Source organism: Gopherus flavomarginatus, chromosome 2 (genome assembly GCF_025201925.1).
Source record: "Gopherus flavomarginatus isolate rGopFla2 chromosome 2, rGopFla2.mat.asm, whole genome shotgun sequence".
NCBI classification, from domain to species: Eukaryota; Metazoa; Chordata; order Testudines; family Testudinidae; genus Gopherus; species Gopherus flavomarginatus.
The window spans coordinates 235,841,216-235,864,056 of NC_066618.1; the positions used below are offsets into that span (position 1 = coordinate 235,841,216).

Consider the following 22,841-nt stretch of genomic DNA (forward strand, 5'->3'; position numbering starts at 1 on the left):
CACCCAAGTTACCTCTGCAGCTATACCCTTTGTATTCAGAGTAATTCTCATTCTTTCATGTGCAACATTAGGACAGTTAGAAAAATATGTTGTGATGCATAATTTATCATTTTTTAATGTTTTCTTGCTCCTATAAGAGTTCAGTGTCACAATAAATTATAGTTTAAACCATCAGAATTACCTAGTGATACAGAAATACAGACACTAGCCTCTAGTCACCATTCTGGATGCTGAAAATACACATACACATGCCCGCACTCACACTTCCCTTAGGATTAAATTAGTTTACCGAGTTAAAAATAAAAATGCAAGTCTTTTCAGTTGAACTGCTACCTCATACTATCCAAATTTAATTCCTGTTTGTTGTTTTTGCTACTAATAAATATATATCTCTCTCTTCCCTTCAGATATGAATGTAATCTCCTTGGCTAGGGATTGTGCCTTCCTTTGAGTGTCCAGGAGACACTAATATAATAAATAATATTCCTATTAAGGTTAAACAATGCCTATAGTTAGGGTTCATGTATAGTTTATTAAATATGCCTTTTCATTTTCCACCTCCACTCATTCCTTCCCCGTCCCCAAATACTCTATTCAGCAAGCTTAACATACTGATTTGATTCCAGCTTCCACTTAGCTAATTTAATATTGATCTTGTTCTAGTCTCCACCTTCCACCTCCTTGGCCTTTCTGTTTAAATTAAATCTACACTTAAATGGATGTTGTCCCAAACCTCAGCTCCCAGCACCTTAGCTTTTCTGTTTAAATTGTATCTATTGTTAAATCAATCTTCCTCCAGCTTCCATCTCCTGAGCTTTTCACTTGACATCACATCTAGGCCTAAGTGGTGCCTGGTCACGTCCTGAGCTTCCACTTGCCTTTCCGTTAAAGTTGAATCTCTTTTTAAATCTGTATTTCCACAGCCAGTCCTGAGCTTTGTACTTTTTCACTTCTAAGTGGCAGCTACCTTGAGTCTGTTTTTCTTAATGGAACTTGTACAGCGATTTATCAGAATCCCACCCATCAGTGCAAATCCCATCTCCTCTTAATCTTAATCTTAAAAATCTTAATTTTTCTTCATTTTATGCAGACAGGTTCTTCCAACTTCCAGTCTTCATTTTAAGTCACATCTATTTCAGTGTTACTGTTCTTCAAGTGACAGTTTTTGCTATCTGGCATTGGGCGTAAGAACTCTAATTTAATAATAGCTTTCAGCACTGCTTTTAATATGAGATGTGTAGGTCTGGATTGAAAAGTCATTGCATGTTGTGAGGACGTGTGGAGAGCTGAATAGATTATTGAGTTAATTAATCAGGTCTTACACCTACATTATCCTGATTACATACTGGTAAAGGACTTTGGGATTCAGTAATTTGAATGGGTTCAGTTTAGATGAATATTTCCATTGCTTCCTTTTATGAACAGCTCTGCCTGTTTGACTCATTTAAAAAATTCATGCATGAATTAGCAATTTAGAATTCTGAGCCTGCAGCTGGAGGGCCCCTGCCCTGTTAAGGAGACCAAGAAATGTAGAGGACAATCTAGCTTAGTTCTAATAAAAAGGAAGTTTCTAGTCTTTTTCCTTGCTAAGATAACCTTGGAAGTGTCAATCAGTCCATACAGATCCCTGGGCTGAGAGCGCAGTCATTCAATTTTCCTAAAGATCACATATTATTCACAATTCCCTTGCAGCCCCCAGCACTGTGCTTTGGAGTACAGAAAAAAACATACCCAGGAATCCCTTGTTTCATGGAAAGATTCAGGATCACGATCACAGTTATAGGTCCTAGTGCACCAAGCTATATCAAACTCCCTCTCAGCCAACTTCTCTGCAGAGTATTAGCCTAAGCAAGGGACTGAGGGGACAGGAAATCAGGTGAGTGAGGGTCAGGTGCTGGGCTTTTGCGGGGGATGATGATTTTTTGGGTAGGGCAATAAGGGTGCTGGTGGCAAAACTGGCAAAATCTTTAACTGGACTTGAGCATCTGAATCTCATAGGCAGCTTTGAAAATGTCAGTGCTAAATGCGAGAAAAGAAACCAATACATATCTCCAAGAAAATTGGCAAGTTGCTCTGGAAAAGGAAGACCTAGATTTTTTATACTAATATTAATATTTAATTAATATTAAATTAAAACAAAATAAATATTTATAGAAAACAGAGACATCACAGTGTATTTTTAGGATAGCTACAATCATAGGATAAGAGAAAGGAGAAGACAAATACATTTAAAATACGTGAGGTTTTAGCAAATTTCTTAGATACAAGTTAACACATCACCTGCCTTTAAAGTTGCTCCTGTTATAGTAAATGCTTGTTTATGAATGGTTTCTGTTAGAAGGTTCCAGTAAAAGAACTTTCTTCCACTAAATGACTTCTCCATTTTTGATCTGGGTTTTCTTCTGCAGGTGAACATCCAAAATATTTGGTAAAGCATTACTTCATTGTTCATGTATTTAATGTTGAAAATATATTGCTCTAGGAAATTCAGCTGTACTGTTACTTAATGTTTTTTGGAACTTGATCATAAGAGAAGAATTAACTTCAGAAAATTACCTGACATAGCAATTCGGACTGCGGTAAAACAAGACAATAGCACTTGTGACAATCTTGGCTGTTTAGTAACAAGGAAGGTAGAGAAGTATAATCAGTACAAGGATGAAAATTCAGATCATACTGACAAATAACTGAAGCAAGAAGATGATACAAGTACTAAAATCAAAAGGTGAGAATCAGCCTTCTGGGTCTCTCACAGCATAAAAAACAAGCTTAGAGGAGCAAAATACCTAACTTACAAATTGGCATTGACCTATAAATGGGATAGATTAGTTCCAGTCAATCTTAGCATCTGTACTAAACATTTTAAAAGGGCACCAGGCTTTATGGCCTCAAAACCAGCAGAGAGATAAACGTGCACTAATAGAGAACACATATCCCTGAATCAGCCTGCAGCAAAAGATCAAAGTGCATCATCAAAAAGCAGACTGCTAGCTTTGTCTCCCCTGAAGCCAGCCTGGAATTTATCATCAAGATCCTGCGTTCTGAGGTGTGACTGAAGCTGTAATGCAACAACTTTTATATATAACAGTCTCCTTTACTGTTTGAACTAGTGGAGCTGTCTTTTTAACAGACCAGTGCAACATCTGTGGTGTTAGAGCTGCAGGGCCTCATTTCTGTTCTCAGCACCATATGAATGCAGTTGGTGGATGACTGTGGGAGTCTATGTTTTTGTATCCACAGCCATGCATGGACTTTTTTTTCTCAATTTAACATGCACATTTGCACTGTAGCAATCTCGTTATGAGGAAGTGCAGAAACCCCAGAGCATTATAAGGAAAGCAGTTAGATTAGGAAGGAAGCAAAAAGGACAAATTCAGTAGCTAGCCAAAACAAGTTCCATCAAATATTCTTCTTTGCAAGTATCTTACCAATTAAAATTAGCTAGTAGAAGTTAAAATAAACTGACAGATATAACTCACACTTCAGTCACAGGCACCGCTGTACAGTTAGCCTGGCTCATGCCCTATTTTCAACTAATACTGTCTCGCCACTAACACCGTTATTTTCAAAAGCAAACATTGCACACAACTTTCATTGTTTGAAACTGCTTTAAATAGAATTGTCAGCTTTTTACATAAATAAATGACAATCAATGCATTCATCAGTTTATTTCAGTCTTCAGAGGTGAATTTTTTTAAATTATTTTTATGGTAATACTTTAGAAAAAGAAAAAGAAGGAATTCCAAATATAATCAAGAAAAATATATAACTTGTAATATTTTGTTAGGAAAGTACTTGTGCAGAGCAGTGCTGCTATGTGGCATAATCTATAGCCAAATATGCAGAAAAGCATCTGACTCCAATCCCCATGTTGAGTTGCCCTGGTAAAATGAATATGAATCAAAATTCTAATTATAGGGAGAGAGAACTGTGGTAATGAAAACCAAAATGGAAACTAGAGAGGGCAAAATAACCTTGGTAAACCCAAGATCTCAGTGTGGAATTCATAAATGGCAGAGTGTGGTCTGATAGGATTGGTAAATAAAAGTAATAAAGCAATTACTTTGCATTCATCATTACGAATAATAAAATGTAGCTATTTACTCAAATCTAAACAAAAATTTTCATGTGCATGTCAAATTAGAGGATGGGAGGGACAACAGACACAGCCCCTTCAAAAGACCATACCTTCCTGAACTCAAATTAAATATAAGAGGGTCTTAAAATTTACAGGTGCCTTGGTTACAGACTTAGTACATAATGGACGCATCAAGCAAGAGATAATATAGAAAGAGTAATACTCTTTCAAGAGTTTTTTACATGTCATCTCAGTTGAAGAGAGCTCCTTAAAGACTAGAAAGCAATCAACATAAAAGCTTAATTTAGGAAAAGACTCTTAAAAATACTTTGTGAAATTGCACAGCATGTGATTTAATTTCAATAATGAAGTGAAGCATTAAGTAGCTTTTTAAAATATGGCTAGAGAACATTTTGCAAAGCACAGTTTTATGAGATTAAGGAGGACCAAAGTGGTCCAGTGAAGGAAAGTTTGAGCCTCACTAACATGGTAATTTCTTTGATGCTCCTTATATCTTATTCTTGTACCCTGTCCCTGGCAGAGAATATGAAACTCAGAATATGTTATGTTATGTTAATATCTTGGTTGTCGAAACACTGAAGTGGAAAGGCCATTCAGTAGGGAAGATCATAGTTAAAATGATTCTAGTCTTAGTGTCCTCCAAGTGTACTCATGACAGAACATTTCTTAGGATTAGTCATGCAAAGAAACACCATCAGAATAGTACTCAAGTGTCAAAATATGAACACCCAAAATTAGGGAGCAAAGTTTAAAATATGGAGTCTATCTCCTGCCCAAGGCTACTGAGGGAGTCCAACATCAGAGCAAGGAATGTGAATCTTGAAAGCCCTTTAAACCGTGAAATCTCTCCCTCTAGTCCCAAGTAATTAAAACCATTTTAAAAAGTGGTTTTCTAATAATTTTCTGTCCCTTGTTCTTTCCTTGCCCCTTTTGTCTCACCTGGTACCAGGGATGTCTCTGACTTTTTTGCCGCCTCAAGCCAAAAGAAACAAGAAACAGGACGCAGGGTGGCTGGACCCAGAGGCAAAGCAAAAAAAAACCCCAAAACCCTGGGTGCAGGGCAGCTGGACATAGAGGCAAAGCAATAAATAAATAAATCCCAGGGCGCAGGGCAGCTGGACCTGGAGGCAAAGCAAAAAATAAATAAATAAATAACCCCCAGGGCACAGGGCGGCTGGACCCAGAAGCAAAACAAAAAAAAATAATTAAAAAATAGAGCAGCTGTGCTGCCCTAGGATTGGCTGGAATGCCATCCCTTAGAATCTGCCACCCCAAGCATGAGCTTGCTTGGCTGGTGCCTGGAGCAGGCCCTGCCTGATACTTTTTGAAGACAGTGACACAATCACATAATCATATATTTCTATTGATGTTGCCTCTGATCTTCCTTCTTTACCCCTCCCTACTGAACTGTTTCCCCTTGTAATAGGGAGGCCGTTTCTAGGCTCCTGCACAGAAGTTTTTCAGTGGAACCCCCTCAACTCAGGTGCTAGAGCCATGTATAAAGATGCAAAATAATTACTGTTGGCCCATGCTGGTAAGTGGATCTGGTTAGCTCGATATAAGAGTGGAGTGTCTCTTGAGAGCAGAGGGAACTGCAGGGAAGGGAGGAGTTGTTCAAGGGAGATCCTACTAGCAAAGAAAGCCTAGGCTGCGGTTTATACTTAGTCAGTGTCTGAATTACAAATAATTCATACCTGAGGATGGAGGTAAATTTGAACTTTATACATTGAGTCTGTCACATCAATTTTATATTCATGCAACTGTATTGGCTTCCTCTTCCTAACAGAGCCTCCTGAGGTCCCTTATTGAATTTGGGTTCTTTTCCTAGCCAGAGTGCACTACCTCTCCACTCAAGGCGACCAACTTTCTACTAAGTATATCTTGCACAAATATGCCCTTTCATGAATTATCACCATTGCATTCACACACATATTCGTCAAATCATAATTCAAACAAATTTCAAATAATGCAATGAAACACACTACACAGAACTATGGATAAGCAAAATTATACTTTATGTAAATGACACCTGCCAATAGCTTCTCTAAAGGTGCAGGCAGACAGTAATGTTACTTTAAGCCATCGAGCTTTGGGTCTTACACAAGTATAAAGGATCTTCTTGATCTTACCTTCTCCAAAGTCATTTCAGGCTGAACTACTCAACATAGTGTTAATGTGGCGATCCTGCAAGAGCACAGTGTGTATTTTGCATACGGATGTTCTGCTTACACCTCCATGTTCAGCCACACCTAAAACTTGGTCACTTTGAAAGGAAATATTGGTAACATAACAATATGACAGGCTATGGCAGCTATATAGAATCATAGAGGTATAGGACTGGAAGGGACCTCAAAAGGTCTTTTAGTACAGTCCCCTGCACTCATCCTGCAGAGATCCTATAAACAGCAGGTTACTGTTACGGGCTATGGCCAAAGAAACTGTTTTGTGGGATAAATACTCTTTTTAAACCCCTTTTCTTATCCTTCTATGCTTTCTGCCCAAACCTGGAAAGAAATTTTAGCATCAGCACATGGAAGAAAGCACTGGATTAATAGCAATAAAACATATATGGATGTCAGCTATCCAGCAAAGAATAGATCTTAACATTTTTAATGATAACAGGAGCTGTCATAAACAGATAGCTAAGGGTTAATGTCTCTTTCACCTGAAGCACCTGACCAGAGGACCAATCAGAAAACCGGATTTTTTCAACTTTGGGTGGAGGGAATTTTGTGTCTGAGGTCTTTGTCTTTTGTCTGCCTGCCTGCCTGCTTTCTCTGAGCTTTGGAGAAGTAGCTCTACTTTCTTATTTTCTGTTTCTAAGGGTAAGGACAAAGAGATCAGATAGTAAGTTCTATGGTTTCTTTTCTTTGGTATTTGCATGAATATAAGTGCTGGAGTGCTTTGATTTGTATTCTTTTTGAATAAGGCTGTTTATTCAATATTCTTTTAAGCAATTGACCCTGTGTTGTATCATCTTAATACAGAGAGAACATTTGTACTTATTTTTCTTTCTTTTTATATAAAGCTTTCTTTTAAAACCTGTTGGAGTTTTTCTTTACTTCAGGGAAATTGAGTCTGTACTCACCAGGGAATTGGTGGGAGGAAGGAATCGGGGAGATCTGTGTGTTGGATTGCTAGCCTGATTTTTGCATTCCCTCTGGGGGAAGAGGAAAGTACTTTGGTTTCCAGGATTGGGAACGGAGAGGGGGAGTCCCTCTGTTTGGATTCACAGAGCTTGTGTCTGTGTATCTCTCCAGGAGCACCTGGAGGGGGGAAGGGAAAAAGGATTATTTCCCTTTGTTGTGAGACTCAAGGGATTTGGGTCTTGGGGTCCCCAGGGAAGGTTTTTCAGAGGGACCAGAGTGCCCCAAAACACTCTAATTTTTTGGGTGGTGGCAGCAGGTACCAGGTCCAAGCTGGTAACTAAGCTTGGAGGTTTTCATGCTAACCCCCATATTTTGGACGCTAAGGTCCAAATCTGGGACTAAGGTTATTACATGGTGGCAGCTGGTGGGATATAGACAGAATCCAGAAGCCAGTAGGAATATTATATTTTTCTTTTCTCTGCTAAGGGCTTTTTAGCAGAGAAAAACAGTTGGTTTTAAAAGGGAACCAGAGAGAAATTTTTTTTTCCTGCTCTCTCTGGCAGTTTGTGGCTTGCATGTTAAGCGAGAAGCCATTAAGAACCTGTTAAGGGTCTTTTGTCATGCAATAGCCCTCCCATTAGGAGGCAAGTACCAGCACTTATAGGCATGCAAAAAAAGTGGTTTTTCTGGTTTCCCTTCATTGAACATTAGCTAGAGAGAGAAAAGGACAAAAAACACTGTTGCTAGGCAGACTTCAGGAGGCAACAGAGAACCTGCAGTTCAGAAGATAAACACCGGAGGGCACCCCAACACAAGAAAACAGGAATCATGACTTCTAAGGCAAAAATTGAGGCCCAAGAGCAAGTCAGAGAAGCTGAACACAGGCGACAACTGGAAATAAAACAAACAGAGATGGAAATAAGAGAAAGAGAAAGAGAGCCGGCCCACCGCCGAGAAATGGAAAAACAACAAAAAGAAAATGAAGAGAAGGAAAAACAGAGAAAACATGAACTGGAGTTGGCAAAAGCTGGGCTGCATGTGCCAGCCAACCCTAACAACCCGGCGCCAAATATTGCTCCACAGCACAGGAAATTTCCCACCTACAAGGCAGGTGATGACACCGAGGCCTTCTTGGAAAATTTTGAAAGAGCCTGTCTTGGGTACAGCATTCCCGAAGACCAGTACATGGTAGAATTGAGGTCACAGCTCAGTGGACCTTTAGCAGAGGTGGCAGCTGAAATGCCTAAGCACCAAATGAATGACTATAAACTTTTTCAAACCAAGGCCAGATACAGGATGGGGATAACCCCAGATCATGCCCGTCGGCGCTTCAGAACCCAAAAGTGGAAACCAGAGATGTCATTTCCCAAACACGCCTACTACATTGCAAAAAACTATGAGGCCTGGATAACAGGAAACAACGTTCAAACCTTGGAAGAACTGAACCTCCTCATACAAATGGAGCAGTTCTTGGACGGTGTTCCTGAAGACATCACACGGTACATACAAGATGGAAAACCCAAAGATGTCGCTGAGGCGGGGGAGATTGGAGCCAAATGGATGGAACTGGCAGAAAGCAAGAAAGCTACTGTCAAGGGGAACGATTACCCCAGGGGGCACACAGACCATAAACCCTACCACCGAGGACAGCCAAAGACCCCACATACCACCCAAGTAAAGCCACAGATACCCTACCCTTCAACCTCACCAGTCTCCAGTAACTCACCTCGGCCCAGTGACCCATCAGATGGAAGATGCTTTAAGTGTAATGAACTGGGACATATCAAGGCCAACTGTCCCAAGAACACCATGCGAGTGCAATTCATTACACCACCAACACACCAAAGATCCCCAGGCCCGGATGCCTCTCAAATACCCTTGGAGCGAAGGGAAAATTTGAGAGTGGGCGGAAAGAAGGTTACTGCGTGGAGAGACACGGGGGCACAAGTGTCAGCTATCCACCAATCCTTCGTTGACCCCAAATTCATCAACCCAAAGGCCAAAGTTACAATTTACCCCTTCATGTCACAAGCTGTAGACTTGCCTACAGCTCAACTGCCAGTCCAGTACAAAGGCTGGTCAGGAATGTGGACTTTTGCAGTCTATGACAATTATCCTATCCCCATGCTACTGGGGGAAGACTTGGCCAACCAGGTGAGGCGGGCCAAGAGAGTGGGAATGGTTACACGTAGCCAAACCAGGCAAGCTTCCAGACCCATTCCTGTTCCTGAGCCGTCCACAGAGGCCCCATCTGTGTTACCAGAGACCCAGACAGAGGTAGTGGACCCGGATTCCATGCCTACCACTGAAACAGCCACAGCATCTCCAGTCCCAGGCCCGGAACTGGAACAGCAACCAGCACCAGCAAGTGCAACTACATCTTCAAACTCAACGCCAGAGGGCGCCAGCGAGCCAAAACTGGCAGAAGCGACAGACAGCCATACCCAAAAGGCTCAGCCACAGCCTGAAATACCTTCAGGTGCACCAGCGGAGAGCGGTTCACCAACAACGGAAACAACCCCATCACCTACATTGCTTCCAGAGGGACCAAGCCCAAGTCCACAGTCTGAGGAAGAACTGGTGACCCCAGCCTCAAGGGAACAGTTCCAGACTGAGCAGGAAGCAGATGACAGTCTTCAGAAAGCTTGGGCGGCGGCACGGAGCACCCCACCGCCTCTCAGCTCTTCTAATCGATCCCGGTTTGTTATAGACCAAGGACTTTTATACAAGGAAATTCTTTCTGGTGGACACCGGGAAGAATGGCAGCCGCAAAAACAGTTGGTGGTTCCAACTAAGTACCGGGGGAAGCTCTTAAGCTTAGCCCATGATCACCCCAGTGGCCATGCTGGGGTGAACAGAACCAAGGACCGGTTGGGGAAGTCCTTCCACTGGGAGGGGATGGGCAAGGATGTTGCCAAGTATGTCCGGTCTTGTGAGGTATGCCAAAGAGTGGGAAAGCCTCAAGACCAGGTCAAGGCCCCTCTCCAGCCACTCCCCATAATTGAGGTCCCATTTCAGCGAGTAGCTGTGGATATTCTGGGTCCTTTCCCAAAAAAGACACCCAGAGGAAAGCAGTACGTACTGACTTTAGTGGACTTTGCTACTCGATGGCCAGAAGCAGTAGCTCTAGGCAACACCAGGGCTAACACTGTGTGCCTGGCCCTAACAGACATCTTTGCCAGGGTAGGTTGGCCCTCTGACATCCTTACAGATTCAGGGTCTAATTTCCTGGCAGGGACCATGGAAAAACTGTGGGAAACTCATGGGGTGAATCACTTGGTTGCCACCCCGTACCACCATCAAACCAATGGCCTGGTGGAAAGGTTCAATGGAACTTTGGGGGCCATGATACGAAAATTCATCAACGAATTCTCCAATAATTGGGACCTAGTGTTGCAGCAGTTGCTGTTTGCCTACAGGGCTGTACCACATCCCAGTTTAGGGTTTTCACCGTTTGAACTTGTGTATGGTCACGAGGTTAAGGGGCCATTACAGTTGGTGAAGCAGCAATGGGAGGGGTTTACGCCTTCTCCAGGAACTAACATTCTGGACTTTGTAAGCAACCTACAAAGCACCCTCCGACACTCTTTAGCCCTTGCTAAAGAGAACCTAAAGGATGCTCAAGAAGAGCAAAAGGCCTGGTATGACAGACATGCCAGAGATCGGTCCTTCAAGGTAGGAGACCAGGTTATGGTCTTGAAGGCGCAACAGGCCCATAAGATGGAAGCATCATGGGAAGGGCCATTCACGGTCCAAGAGCGCCTGGGAGCTGTAAACTACCTCATAGCATTTCCCAATTCCTCACTAAAGCCTAAAGTGTACCATGTTAATTCTCTCAAGCCTTTCTATTCCAGAGATTTACAGGTTTGTCAGTTTACAGTCCAGGGAGATGATGCTGAGTGGCCTGACGGTGTCTACTACGACGGGAAAAAAGACGGTGGCGTGGAAGAGGTCAACCTCTCAACCACCCTGGAACGTCTGCAGCGGCAACAAATCAAGGAGCTGTGCACTAGCTTCGCCCCATTGTTCTCAGCCACCCCAGGACGGACTGAACGGGCATACCACTCCATTGATACAGGTAATGCTCACCCAATCAGAACCCCACCGTACCGAGTGTCTCCTCATGCCCAAGCTGCTATAGAACGGGAGATCCAGAACATGCTACAGATGGGTATAATCCGTTCATCTACCAGTGCATGGGCATCTCCAGTGGTTCTGGTACCCAAACCAGATGGGGAAATACGCTTTTGCGTGGACTACCGTAAGCTAAATGCTGTAACTCGTCCGGACAACTATCCAATGCCACGTACCGATGAGCTATTGGAAAAGTTGGGACGTGCCCAGTTCATCTCTACAATAGACTTAACCAAGGGGTACTGGCAAGTACCGCTAGATGAACCTGCCAAGGAGAGGTCAGCATTCGTCACCCATGCGGGGGTGTATGAATTCAATGTCCTTCCTTTCGGCCTTCGAAATGCACCCGCCACCTTCCAGAGGCTGGTAGATGGTCTACTAGCTGGACTGGGAGAATTTGCAGTTGCCTACCTCGATGATGTGGCCATTTTTTCAGACTCCTGGCCCGAACACCTACTACACCTGGAAAAGGTCTTTGAGCGCATCAGGCAGGCCGGACTAACTGTTAAGGCCAAAAAGTGTCAAATAGGCCAAAACAGAGTGACTTACCTGGGGCACCAGGTGGGTCGAGGAACCATAAACCCCCTACAGGCCAAGGTGGATGCTATCCAAAAGTGGCCTGTCCCAAAGTCAAAGAAGCAGGTCCAATCCTTCTTAGGCTTGGCCGAATACTACAGGCGATTTGTACCACACTACAGCCAAATCGCTGCCCCATTGACCGACCTGACCAAAAAGACCCAGCCAAATGCCGTTAAGTGGACTGATGAGTGTCAAAAGGCCTTTACCCAGCTTAAGGCGATGCTCATGTCTGACCCTGTGCTCAGGGCCCCGGACTTTGACAAGCCATTCCTAGTAACCACAGATGCATCTGAGCGTGGTATAGGAGCAGTGCTCATGCAGGAAGCAACAGATCACAACTTCCATCCTGTCGTGTTTCTCAGCAAGAAACTGTCTGAGAGGGAAAGTCACTGGTCAGTCAGTGAAAAGGAATGCTATGCCATTGTGTACGCCCTGGAAAAGCTACACCCATATGTTTGGGGACGGCGGTTCCAACTACAAACTGACCATGCTGCACTAAAGTGGCTTCATACTGCCAAGGGGAACAACAAGAAACTTCTTCGTTGGAGTTTAGCTCTCCAAGATTTTGATTTTGAAATTCAACACATCACAGGAGCTTCTAATAAAGTTGCTGATGCACTCTCCCGTGAGAGTTTCCCAGAATTCAGTAGTTAAAAAGTGTTCTTAAAATGTAGAAGTCTGTTAGTTATATACTTAGGAGTATATGTAAAGGTGTATGTGTTGTATTAATCTGTTTATTTTCAAGTTCTAAAAGGAAATCGCCGCCAGTGAGCTTCCCCACTGTCTGCAATTTGGGGGGCGTGTCATAAACAGATAGCTAAGGGTTAATGTCTCTTTCACCTGAAGCACCTGACCAGAGGACCAATCAGAAAACCGGATTTTTTCAACTTTGGGTGGAGGGAATTTTGTGTCTGAGGTCTTTGTCTTTTGTCTGCCTGCCTGCCTGCTTTCTCTGAGCTTTGGAGAAGTAGCTCTACTTTCTTATTTTCTGTTTCTAAGGGTAAGGACAAAGAGATCAGATAGTAAGTTCTATGGTTTCTTTTCTTTGGTATTTGCATGAATATAAGTGCTGGAGTGCTTTGATTTGTATTCTTTTTGAATAAGGCTGTTTATTCAATATTCTTTTAAGCAATTGACCCTGTGTTGTATCATCTTAATACAGAGAGAACATTTGTACTTATTTTTCTTTCTTTTTATATAAAGCTTTCTTTTAAAACCTGTTGGAGTTTTTCTTTACTTCAGGGAAATTGAGTCTGTACTCACCAGGGAATTGGTGGGAGGAAGGAATCGGGGAGATCTGTGTGTTGGATTGCTAGCCTGATTTTTGCATTCCCTCTGGGGGAAGAGGAAAGTACTTTGGTTTCCAGGATTGGGAACGGAGAGGGGGAGTCCCTCTGTTTGGATTCACAGAGCTTGTATCTGTGTATCTCTCCAGGAGCACCTGGAGGGGGGAAGGGAAAAAGGATTATTTCCCTTTGTTGTGAGACTCAAGGGATTTGGGTCTTGGGGTCCCCAGGGAAGGTTTTTCAGAGGGACCAGAGTGCCCCAAAACACTCTAATTTTTTGGGTGGTGGCAGCAGGTACCAGGTCCAAGCTGGTAACTAAGCTTGGAGGTTTTCATGCTAACCCCCATATTTTGGACGCTAAGGTCCAAATCTGGGACTAAGGTTATTACAGGAGCACCTCCTTGGGCCAGCAGTGTTTTATACTCTTCTCACTGAGGGAGATTGACAGCCATTCCTCACCCCGATACAGCCCCCAAGTAAGTGAACATCATTTTAATAGACTGCCCATAGTAGCAGTCAAGGCAGTTTTGCAGCTTCCAAGATCAGCACATAGTGAAGTCTTAAAGAATGTTTCATACTGGCCATTAAGCATCCGGCACAACCACAAAACTGAAGCAACACAAGAAGAGAGCAATTCCCTGGAAATATGGATCATGTTTTGCAGCTAGCTGCAGATAAAATAACTAGTTTCCTCTATAACCAGCAATTATCTGCAGGGTGCTGAAAATTCTCTCCCTAGTTTTCTAAGTGTCTCTCTGCAAGAAAGTAGTTAATGACTGGACTCCATGCAGTGTTCTTTTCTAGTGACTGGATATCACTACTGCTAAACTGTTGTTATTTTTTAATTAATAGAGTATATAACTGAGTAGAAAATCAAAAGATATTTCCATAGAACTTTATTCGCGATGTATGTGGCTCTCTAGATTAAAGCTTATTATAATAGTGTTATGGATCCATAGTAGGGATTGCCTATAATTCATTAACCAAGCAAGAGATAAATAAATTAGTTATTCAGTGCCACCCTTAGCCTAGGTTTTTTTTTTCCTCAGGGGGTCTACATAAATGTTAATGCTTTTTACTCTGTCTCCATTTTAACAAAGGGAAACATGCATCTTAAAAGCTCACTGAAGCAGAAGCAGTTTTGTTTGATAGACGTTTGACTCCTGTAGCCAAACTTGAGTTGTCTCTTATAGCTGGCTGGTACACAGAAATATTTCTTTTCTCAGGCTGAGAATAGAAGTTCAGATATTTCCATAGTTAATGGCTACCTTTTCTTTGCTGTTTCCATCCTGGGAATCACCTGAGACATAAGTGAAAAAAGCAGGTCAAATGAGATCAAATTTCTAAAAATGTATTATGTGAAATATAATTTATAATTAAAATAACTGAAAATGAATCTTTTATAGAGAAACTACATAAAGAAGAATTATAATTTGAAAAACTGTCAGACAGATTTACATAAAACACAGCTTATAAGAGGGAAATGACATTTTTCTTTGTTGTCTCATGTGATAGACCTGTTTCTTGTTTTGAGAGCTATCTTAATATGGATTCAAAGTCAAGTCTATTCATATGTATATGAGAGGGCTTTTATAAGATCATGTATGTATGGCTATGAATAGCAAAAAGAAATATTCAGCTAGATATTAATCTCATATCAACTCCTAGTTAGTATCTGATAGCTTCAAATTTGCATGACGTGATAAATTATTTCTTATGTCAGGCAAAGATGCATCAGTGTTGGCAATCAGTAATATTCATTAGCCTCATTTTCTGCGCAAAAGTATATTAGGGAAAGATTAGCTGGTTTAAATTCTCCTTTTGCTTATAGATGCAGATTGTTTGTGATTAGAGAGGAATTGTTTGTAATTCTGAAATGGTAAATTATCCAAAAGAAATGTATTTCCTAAATTCAAGTTTCCTTCCTAGGAAGCTGTAGTTTTTGATAATGAAGAATATTTTGTTTAGCAAGATGTGCTTATAGAGCTGTAAAACAAATACCATACAGTGGAAGAGTGGCAGACACACTTTGGCTGGCACGCTGACTGTGCTAGCTTTTCTCAGTATGACCTGATGTTCAATTAGCTGTGAGACAATGGTTAAGGCACTTGACTGCAACTCAGGATATCTGGGGGGTTGCAAAGTTATTGTGTGTGTTTGTGGGGGGCGGGGGTTGTGGTACTGCTGCCCTTACTTCTGTGCTGCTGCAGGCAGTGGTGCTGCCTTAAGAGCTGGGCACCTGGAGAGCAACGGCTGCTGGCTGGGAGCCCAGCTCTGAAGGCTGAGTAATCACCAGCAGCAGCGCAGAAGTAAAGATGGCATGGGCTGGGTCTACCATTTTTGCCTCCTCAAGCGCAAAAAATAAAAAAAGAAAAAGCCGCTTGGACTGTGCCACCCCAAGAATGGACGGAATGCCGCCCCTTAGCATGTGCTTCCCCAGGAATGTGCTTCCTCTGCTGGTGCCTGGAGCCGGCCCTGCATGGCACGGTATTGTCACCCTTACTTCTGCACTGCTGCCTGCAGAACTGGGTACTCAGTCAGTAGCTACCAGTCTCCGGCTACCCATCTCTGAAGGTAGCAGCGCAGAAGTAGGGGTGGTATGGTATGGTATTGGCACTCTTACTTCTGCACTGCTGGTGGCTGAGCACTGTCTTGAGAGCTGGGCACCCAGCCAACAGCCTCTGCTCTCCAGCCACCCAGGTCTGAAGGCAGCACAGAAATAAGGGTGGCAATACCGTGACTCCCCCTAAAATAACCTTGTAACCGCTTTTGGGTCAGAATCCCCAATTTGAGAAATGGTCTCCACTGTGAAATCTGTATAGCATAGTGTAAAAACGCACAAAAGACCAGATTGCACAGGAGGGTGGAGGGGACCAGATTTCACAGTCCCGGGTGCATTTTTCATGGCTGTGAATTTGGTAGGGCCGTACAGATAAGCTAACAAGGCCCAGATTTTTTAGTATTTAGGTGTTGTGCACTCAGCATTGCAACTCCTAACTGATCTCATTTTCAAAAGGAATGTAGGCACTTAGGTGCCTAAGTCCCTTTGACTGTCAATGGGATTAAGGCTTTTAAGTGCCTAAAGCCCTTTTGAAAATGAGATATAAGCACCTAAATCAGTTAGGCATTGCAATGCTGAGTGCCTCAATGCCTAAATACCTTTAAAATCTGGGCCCAGCTTCCTAACATCAATGGGAAAGCCCACTGAAGGCAAAGGGAGTCTTCCCATAGATTTCAGTGGGCTTTAGATCAGGCCCCTAATCTCAGTTCCACGTCTATAAAACAGGGATAACAGTGCCTTCTCTGTCTGTCCTAGGCCTGGTGTACACTGCAGAGTTATGTCAACGCAAGGCAGCTTACGTGGACCTAACTCTTAAGCGTCTACACTAACACTGATGTAACTCACCCACTACATTGACTTAACAACTCCACCTCCAGACCGGCATAGCACTTAGGCTGATGTAGTTAAGGTGACACAGTGTCCATGTAGACACTGTGTTACTCACATCACATATTGGTTGTCAGTCCCATGTGAGGTTCACAGTTGGAGCCCCATCGCCGGGGACTGACAGTTAGAGCCCTTCCTTTCTATTTGTCTGTACAGTGCTTAGCACAAGGGGTTCTGATTTTATTAGGACTTATAGATGCTACAGAAATACAAATAATAGCATTTGCTAGTGATTGATTGAAGAAACCTCATGTGCTGTGAATTGAGCACATCAGCACTGGGGATTGAAAAGGCAATTCCAGACAAGAACATACTCTTACTATCACACACAAATTCAGAGCAAATGTTTTCCCTGAAGCAGCTGAGCTGCACCTTTCTTAGTGTTTTCCTGCTACTGGATGCCCAGAGTAGTCTTGATAAGTTGAATCTCCATCCTCTGAACTCAGTGATGAGAAGCATGAACAAAGGTGGCTTTGTGTAGGTGTTGGAACTGAAGAACCTTGTTAAGAATGAAGAGCTAGAAGACACAAACATAATTACTTGAATGAGAACTCATCTGTGACCACAAGAAGTGGAATGAGTGACTTCTCAAATGCAGATATTCTTCCATTATTTCTGATATAGCAATCTTGAAAGAAGAGGTGAGATGCTTTCTCAGAAGATCACCTGCCCAAAGAGGTTTGTTCAGAGATGCCTGTGCCTCCTTTTGATCTTCACTCATCATTTTAATGTTACAAATAAAGGGACAAACTCTGCTGTCTGTCTCACATATGTCACTTCCATTGATTTGTATATGTTTCACTGCGAGCAGAATTTGGCTCACAGGGTCCAAAACCTTCACTTTTTTCCCAGACTAATTCCCCCGCTACACACACACACTCTTCCATAGGGTTTTGATTTGAGCAAGAATTGCTTGATCAGATCCCCTGGCAATAAAAGGCCACATTACCACAACATGGCCTCCACGTGCACACCACAAACACTACCATCCCCTTTTGGAAGCATGCAGACACTAGATTGCACAGCCTTTGGGTCAGGTGATAGACTAATCTCTCCCTGCACAGAATTAAACAGGCACAAAAGGAGACTAGGTTGAGGCCCCTCTGCAAACGAGTCTCACAATATTTTTTTCATTTACATGTATGTTTCTTGCCTGTGTGTATGTTCTTTATTACTATTATTATTTATTATTCAGATTGTTTTTCCATTTTTAATTCTGTTTGTGTGCTTTTGTTTCCATTTATTCATTTCTGGAACTGTTGTATTTTCAGTTGATTTCATAGGTGGACTTGACACATACTGCTATCGGCAACCCCCCCTGGAACATGTTGAGTTAAAGCCTGTAAAGCCTGTAAGTAAGGTTTCAGTCATACGGACAATATTAATCCTTCTAACTGGACTGAAAACTACTCTGCTGCTCAAATAGTTTTGACATGAGCTTACTAATGATTTCATTATAATTTATCACTAAACATGCTAAAATGAATCAATTTAAAACATGCTAAAACACTACACTTTATGGCTCACATCCGCCAAAACAATGATGAGTGGATATTTTTCATTTTATTATGTCTAATTTTTTTTACACTATGAAGCGTTGGGGTTGGCATCAGTGGGTTCAGAAACACTGAAGGGAAGAAATTCTTCTCTGCCAGCTTTGTAACTGGAATAGTGTAGGTATATTGCTGCTACTGCTACTGCCACAGTTCCTAAGCCTTAATGCAATGACCCCTTAAAGGAGAGGCAGAAACTCTTATTTTTGGCCAGATAGTCTAAATCTGTAGAAAATGACTTGCTGAGCCAATGCAAGTTCACCAAGATCAATCCATGGAGCATCACTAAAACTCAATTATCTCTTCACCACAAGTGATTTGCTTCCACAATTAAAATGCCATTGTTTCCATAGTTTATTCAAATAAAATATTCTCTAGTACATAAAAGACATACTTCCAAAATTTCCTTTTTGGTTTGTTTTTGTATTTGGGGTAAATCTATGCACTAGCAGATGTTAGCAATGCATCAGTTTGGCAGAAGCTCAGATACCTTCAGATGAGGGACATTTCAAAGTATATTTGCAAAATAGATCATTTGAAAATTCTTGTCAGGTGTTTATAAATTGCTGTCCTGATCCTGTGTGTCTTGAAATTCACATCAGAATCTTTCATGCATAGTAAGATGAAGCAAAAGTGTAGCTAACTAACTGAACTTGATGTGACACAATTTACTGTGGTTTAGCTAGCCGATAAGAGAATTAAAGGTTACATTTTAAAAACTATTTATTTTGAATGTTTTCACAAGTTTACAAATCCTTTCCATGTAAATATCTGAAACGAAACAATCATTATAACTGTTAGTTTTTGTTTAAAGAGGTATTATACAGGAATATAGTCATCAGACCTTTCTATTTAACAGGGTGTCACCACATTATAGAGTGAGTATCATTACAACACTTAAGTCATTACTAGTGATTTCATTAAATTGAGTAAAATCACTATATACAAATATTTAACCAACCAGGTATGTTGTGACGATGCGGTTCTGGTGGGCCCCAACTGAGAGAGCCAATTCAGGACCAATTGCTCTAACAGGAGGGCAGTCATAGCCCTAGGCTGGGGTTTTTCCACCTCTAAGGCAAACCAAACCAGCCAGACAAAAATGACTTTGGTTTCACCCCACTGGTTAACCACAAGTCACACAAGCAATTTCCTTAGACACTGCAGTCTCCCAGTATCACCACCAGTGCCACCCATCCTGGGGATGAATGGTTATGAAAACCAACACCCCAGTAAAAGAAAAAGGTTCTCTCGATCCCAAAGGACCAAGCCCCAGACCCAGGTCAATATACACATCAGATCTTACCCACAAAGCACGCTGTTGCCAATCCTTTAGAATCTAAAGGTTTATTCATAAAGGGAAAAAGAGAGAGATGAGAGCTAGAATTGGTTAAATGGAATCAATTACATACAGTAATGGCAAAGTTCTTAATTCAGGCTTGTAGCAGTGATGGAGTAAACTGCAGGTTCAAATCAAGTCTCTGGAGTACATCCCCCTCTGGGATGGGTCATCAGTCCTTTGTGTAGAGCTTCAGTTTGTAGCAAAGTCCCTCCAGAGGTAGGAACCAGGATTGAAGACCAGATGGAGATGAGGCATCAGCCTTATATAGGCTCTTCCAGGTATAAGAACACTTCTTTGTTCTTACTGTGGAAAATTACAGCAAAATGGAGTTTGCAGTCACATGGACCAGTTCCTGCACACCCTGCTGAGTTACAAGGTGTATCTGCCTCCTCTCAATGGGTCAGTTGTGTAGCTGATGGTCCTTAACGGGCCATCAAGCAGTCTAAGCAGAGCTAACACCAACTTATCTGGGGTGTCACCTAGAACTACAGCACCAATTTGAAATACAGGCAGTATTCAGCCAATACTTGTAACTTTAACTACAAAATGATACAGACATACAGACAGCATAATCATAACCAGCAACCCATAACCTGGTCTTAGACACCTTATATGAACCCCTTTACATAAGATTTGGTGCCACTACAGGACCTTGGTTGCAAACCATGTTCTGTATGGTCCCAGTTTATATCAATAACGTCACACCACATTATATAGCGAGCATCATTGCAACACTTAAGTCATTTCTAGTGATTTTATTAAATTGAGTAAAATCATTATATACACATATTTAACTGACCAGGTATGTCTATCAAATATTAATATTCAAAAAATGGACAGGTGTGCTGTCTTTTTTGCAGGTGAATGTACTTTGTCTGAGTACTGAATAAAAGGTAACCAAATATCTAAATATTTCTCTGTCCTCTGTCTTTTTAAGATTGTTTTTGTTTTCCTGGTGTTTGTGTTGGGCGATTGGAAGAGATCTGGTGGGACTGTTAATTTAAAGAGAACTGTTACTTCCACTGTGTTTGTGTTGGACATTTGTTCCCTGAAATCTGAATTGGGTTTTCATTACTTTTGGAATGTTGTCAAATATAAATTTTCACTCATGTGCACCAGCATTTGGGTGTAGAAATGTACATGAGAAAAAATGTTTCAATCTTTTTTACCATTACAGAGAGACTATATAGTGCAGAATTATGAAAGCCCCAAAAGAATAAGAAACAATTGCAGTGTAATAGTGTGGGAGTGGAAGAAGTATCAAATTCAGACAACTAATAAGGCAAAGTACTGATCAATTTATGATCATATTGCTAAGATCTGCATTTATGAAAGTATTCCACTAAGAGCTTGTCTACACATGGAGTCATTCTGGCATAACTATTCAGGATTAGCTACTCTGGAATAACTATTCCTTACTAACTCCAAGTGTAGATTCTCTTTTCTGAAATAATAGTGCCTTGTTCTGGCATAGCTTAATCCATTTTTGATTAATCTAAACCAAAACAAGGTATTCTTACTCCTGAATAAGAGTGTCTATGCTTGAAGTTAGTCAGGAATAGCTTTTGTGCTTTAAATTCACACTCTACCTTGAATTAACTTTCAAGTGCAGATTAGCCATAAAATAATGCTTTTGTTGCACTGTGATGTGAGCGGAATGGCCTGGTCATGGATTTAAGTACACTGAGGCTTGGTTTGCGCTTAAAAGTTAGGTCAGCAGAGCTAGGTGGCCCTGAGGTGTGAAGACCAGCATAGTTATGCCAACCTAACCTCAAATGTACATGCAGTTATGTGGCCAGAAGGCTTCTATTGACGTAGCTACTGTCGTTTGGGAAGGTGGTGTTCCTGCACCAATGGAAAAATCCTTTTCATCATTGTAGGTTATCTCTACACTACACAGTTATGTTGGCACATAGCTTTATTGGTGTATTCTCCATAGTGCAGGCATACCTAATTGAGATATTGGACAACAAGGACATGGACTGGATATCCAGTGAGAAGAAGGTCATAGCTGTTACATTTACATTTCTGATTTAAATGCTCTTCGCCTTTTTAGTCTATGGAGTTGCATCAATGTTGATTTTAAAGACCACCACTAGTTTTCCTGAAGGGTTAGAGGAAGAATTGTGATGTCCAATATCTTATTAACTGGTGTACTATTATTGAAAAAAAGGAAATGAAGGGGTAAATTTTTCAGAAAAGGTGATTTCCCTTTTGATACTTCTAAAAAAAATCAACTACAATTGAATTAGGGGCACAAATTTGAGAATGTCCACATCAAATTACCTGTTTCCAAGCTCAGATCAGGTAGAGATACTTGAATGAAGATTTGCACTCAGAATTCACTTTGTTGGTGGGCAAATTTTGTGGACATAAATTGCATCTGCTAAATGGGAGACCTCCCATTCTTTCCAGGTCCTGCTTGGGTTAACTTGTGAGACCTAACAAGATCATGGCTTGAAGCCCTGCAGCTGGGGAGTATAAAACGATAGTAAATGTCTTCAGTGATATTGTGGTTTTGTGTAATGGCAAGTACAAATAGGATCTTTGCTTAAACAAGAGAGAAGAAGAATTTCAATAATCAAGGTAAATTTGAAATAAAAGCCAAGCTGCAGGAGACAATTTGGATAGTCAGTGAACTGTGCTATCTACTGGTTTGCAAATGCTTATCTGTGTGCAGAGCATCAACCTGCCTGCTTGTTGTCTTTCAGTAAGACAAGTGCTATCTATATCAATTTTAGATGATCCAGGAATACCACAGTCCCCATGAGGAATGGACCTTTCAGTATCCAAACTGTGAAAAACTCCATTCCTTTTCACTTGGAAGTTGGAGATGAACAAAAAAGATACTTGTTAACCTTTATTAAGGCTCTTAATCCTTTTATATGTCTTTTACTGTCTTCATCACTTTACCCCTGGGAAAAAGTAAAAATTTGACTCTTTTTTTTATAGATTATAGCCAAGTTGGGCATTTGGTTCTCAATCTCCTTGTCATATCAATGTGGTTTATTTTGCAGGCATTTGGTTAAGAAAGTATTGTAGAATTACCCCATCTTCCTTCTGTGGTGGGTAGTGAAATACCAGGGCATAGGCAGGTTCCTAAACTTTTATGAATCAGTTTAATTAACTCCCACTGAACAGCAAATCATAACCTCTTCTGTGTGTGTGAATTGTCTTGCTCAGTACTTGGGAGTCACGTTATAAGACTTCCATGGATTCTCATAGATTAACAAAGCATACCACTTCAAACATGCAAAGTTATATGGCCTTATCGAAACTGTGAAAGAGAGATCTTTAGTCAGCTGTGGATA

The 22,841-nt window shown here is 41.4% G+C and overlaps 1 protein-coding gene across 2 annotated transcripts in view; it reads left to right on the plus strand.

Annotated features, from left to right (window-relative positions):
* NKAIN3 (sodium/potassium transporting ATPase interacting 3) overlaps window positions 1-22,841 on the plus strand; it is a 564,816-nt gene that overhangs the window by 534,353 nt on the left and 7,622 nt on the right. The window contains exon 6 of one of the 2 annotated variants that reach the window (XM_050941360.1): window positions 17,907-18,061. The exons of the other annotated variant lie outside the window; for it this stretch is intronic. Within the exon in view, the coding sequence (XP_050797317.1) occupies window positions 17,907-18,061 (155 nt within the window). Of the gene's footprint in view, window positions 1-17,906; window positions 18,062-22,841 lie in introns of those variants that run through there. 2 annotated transcript variants of the gene reach the window in all.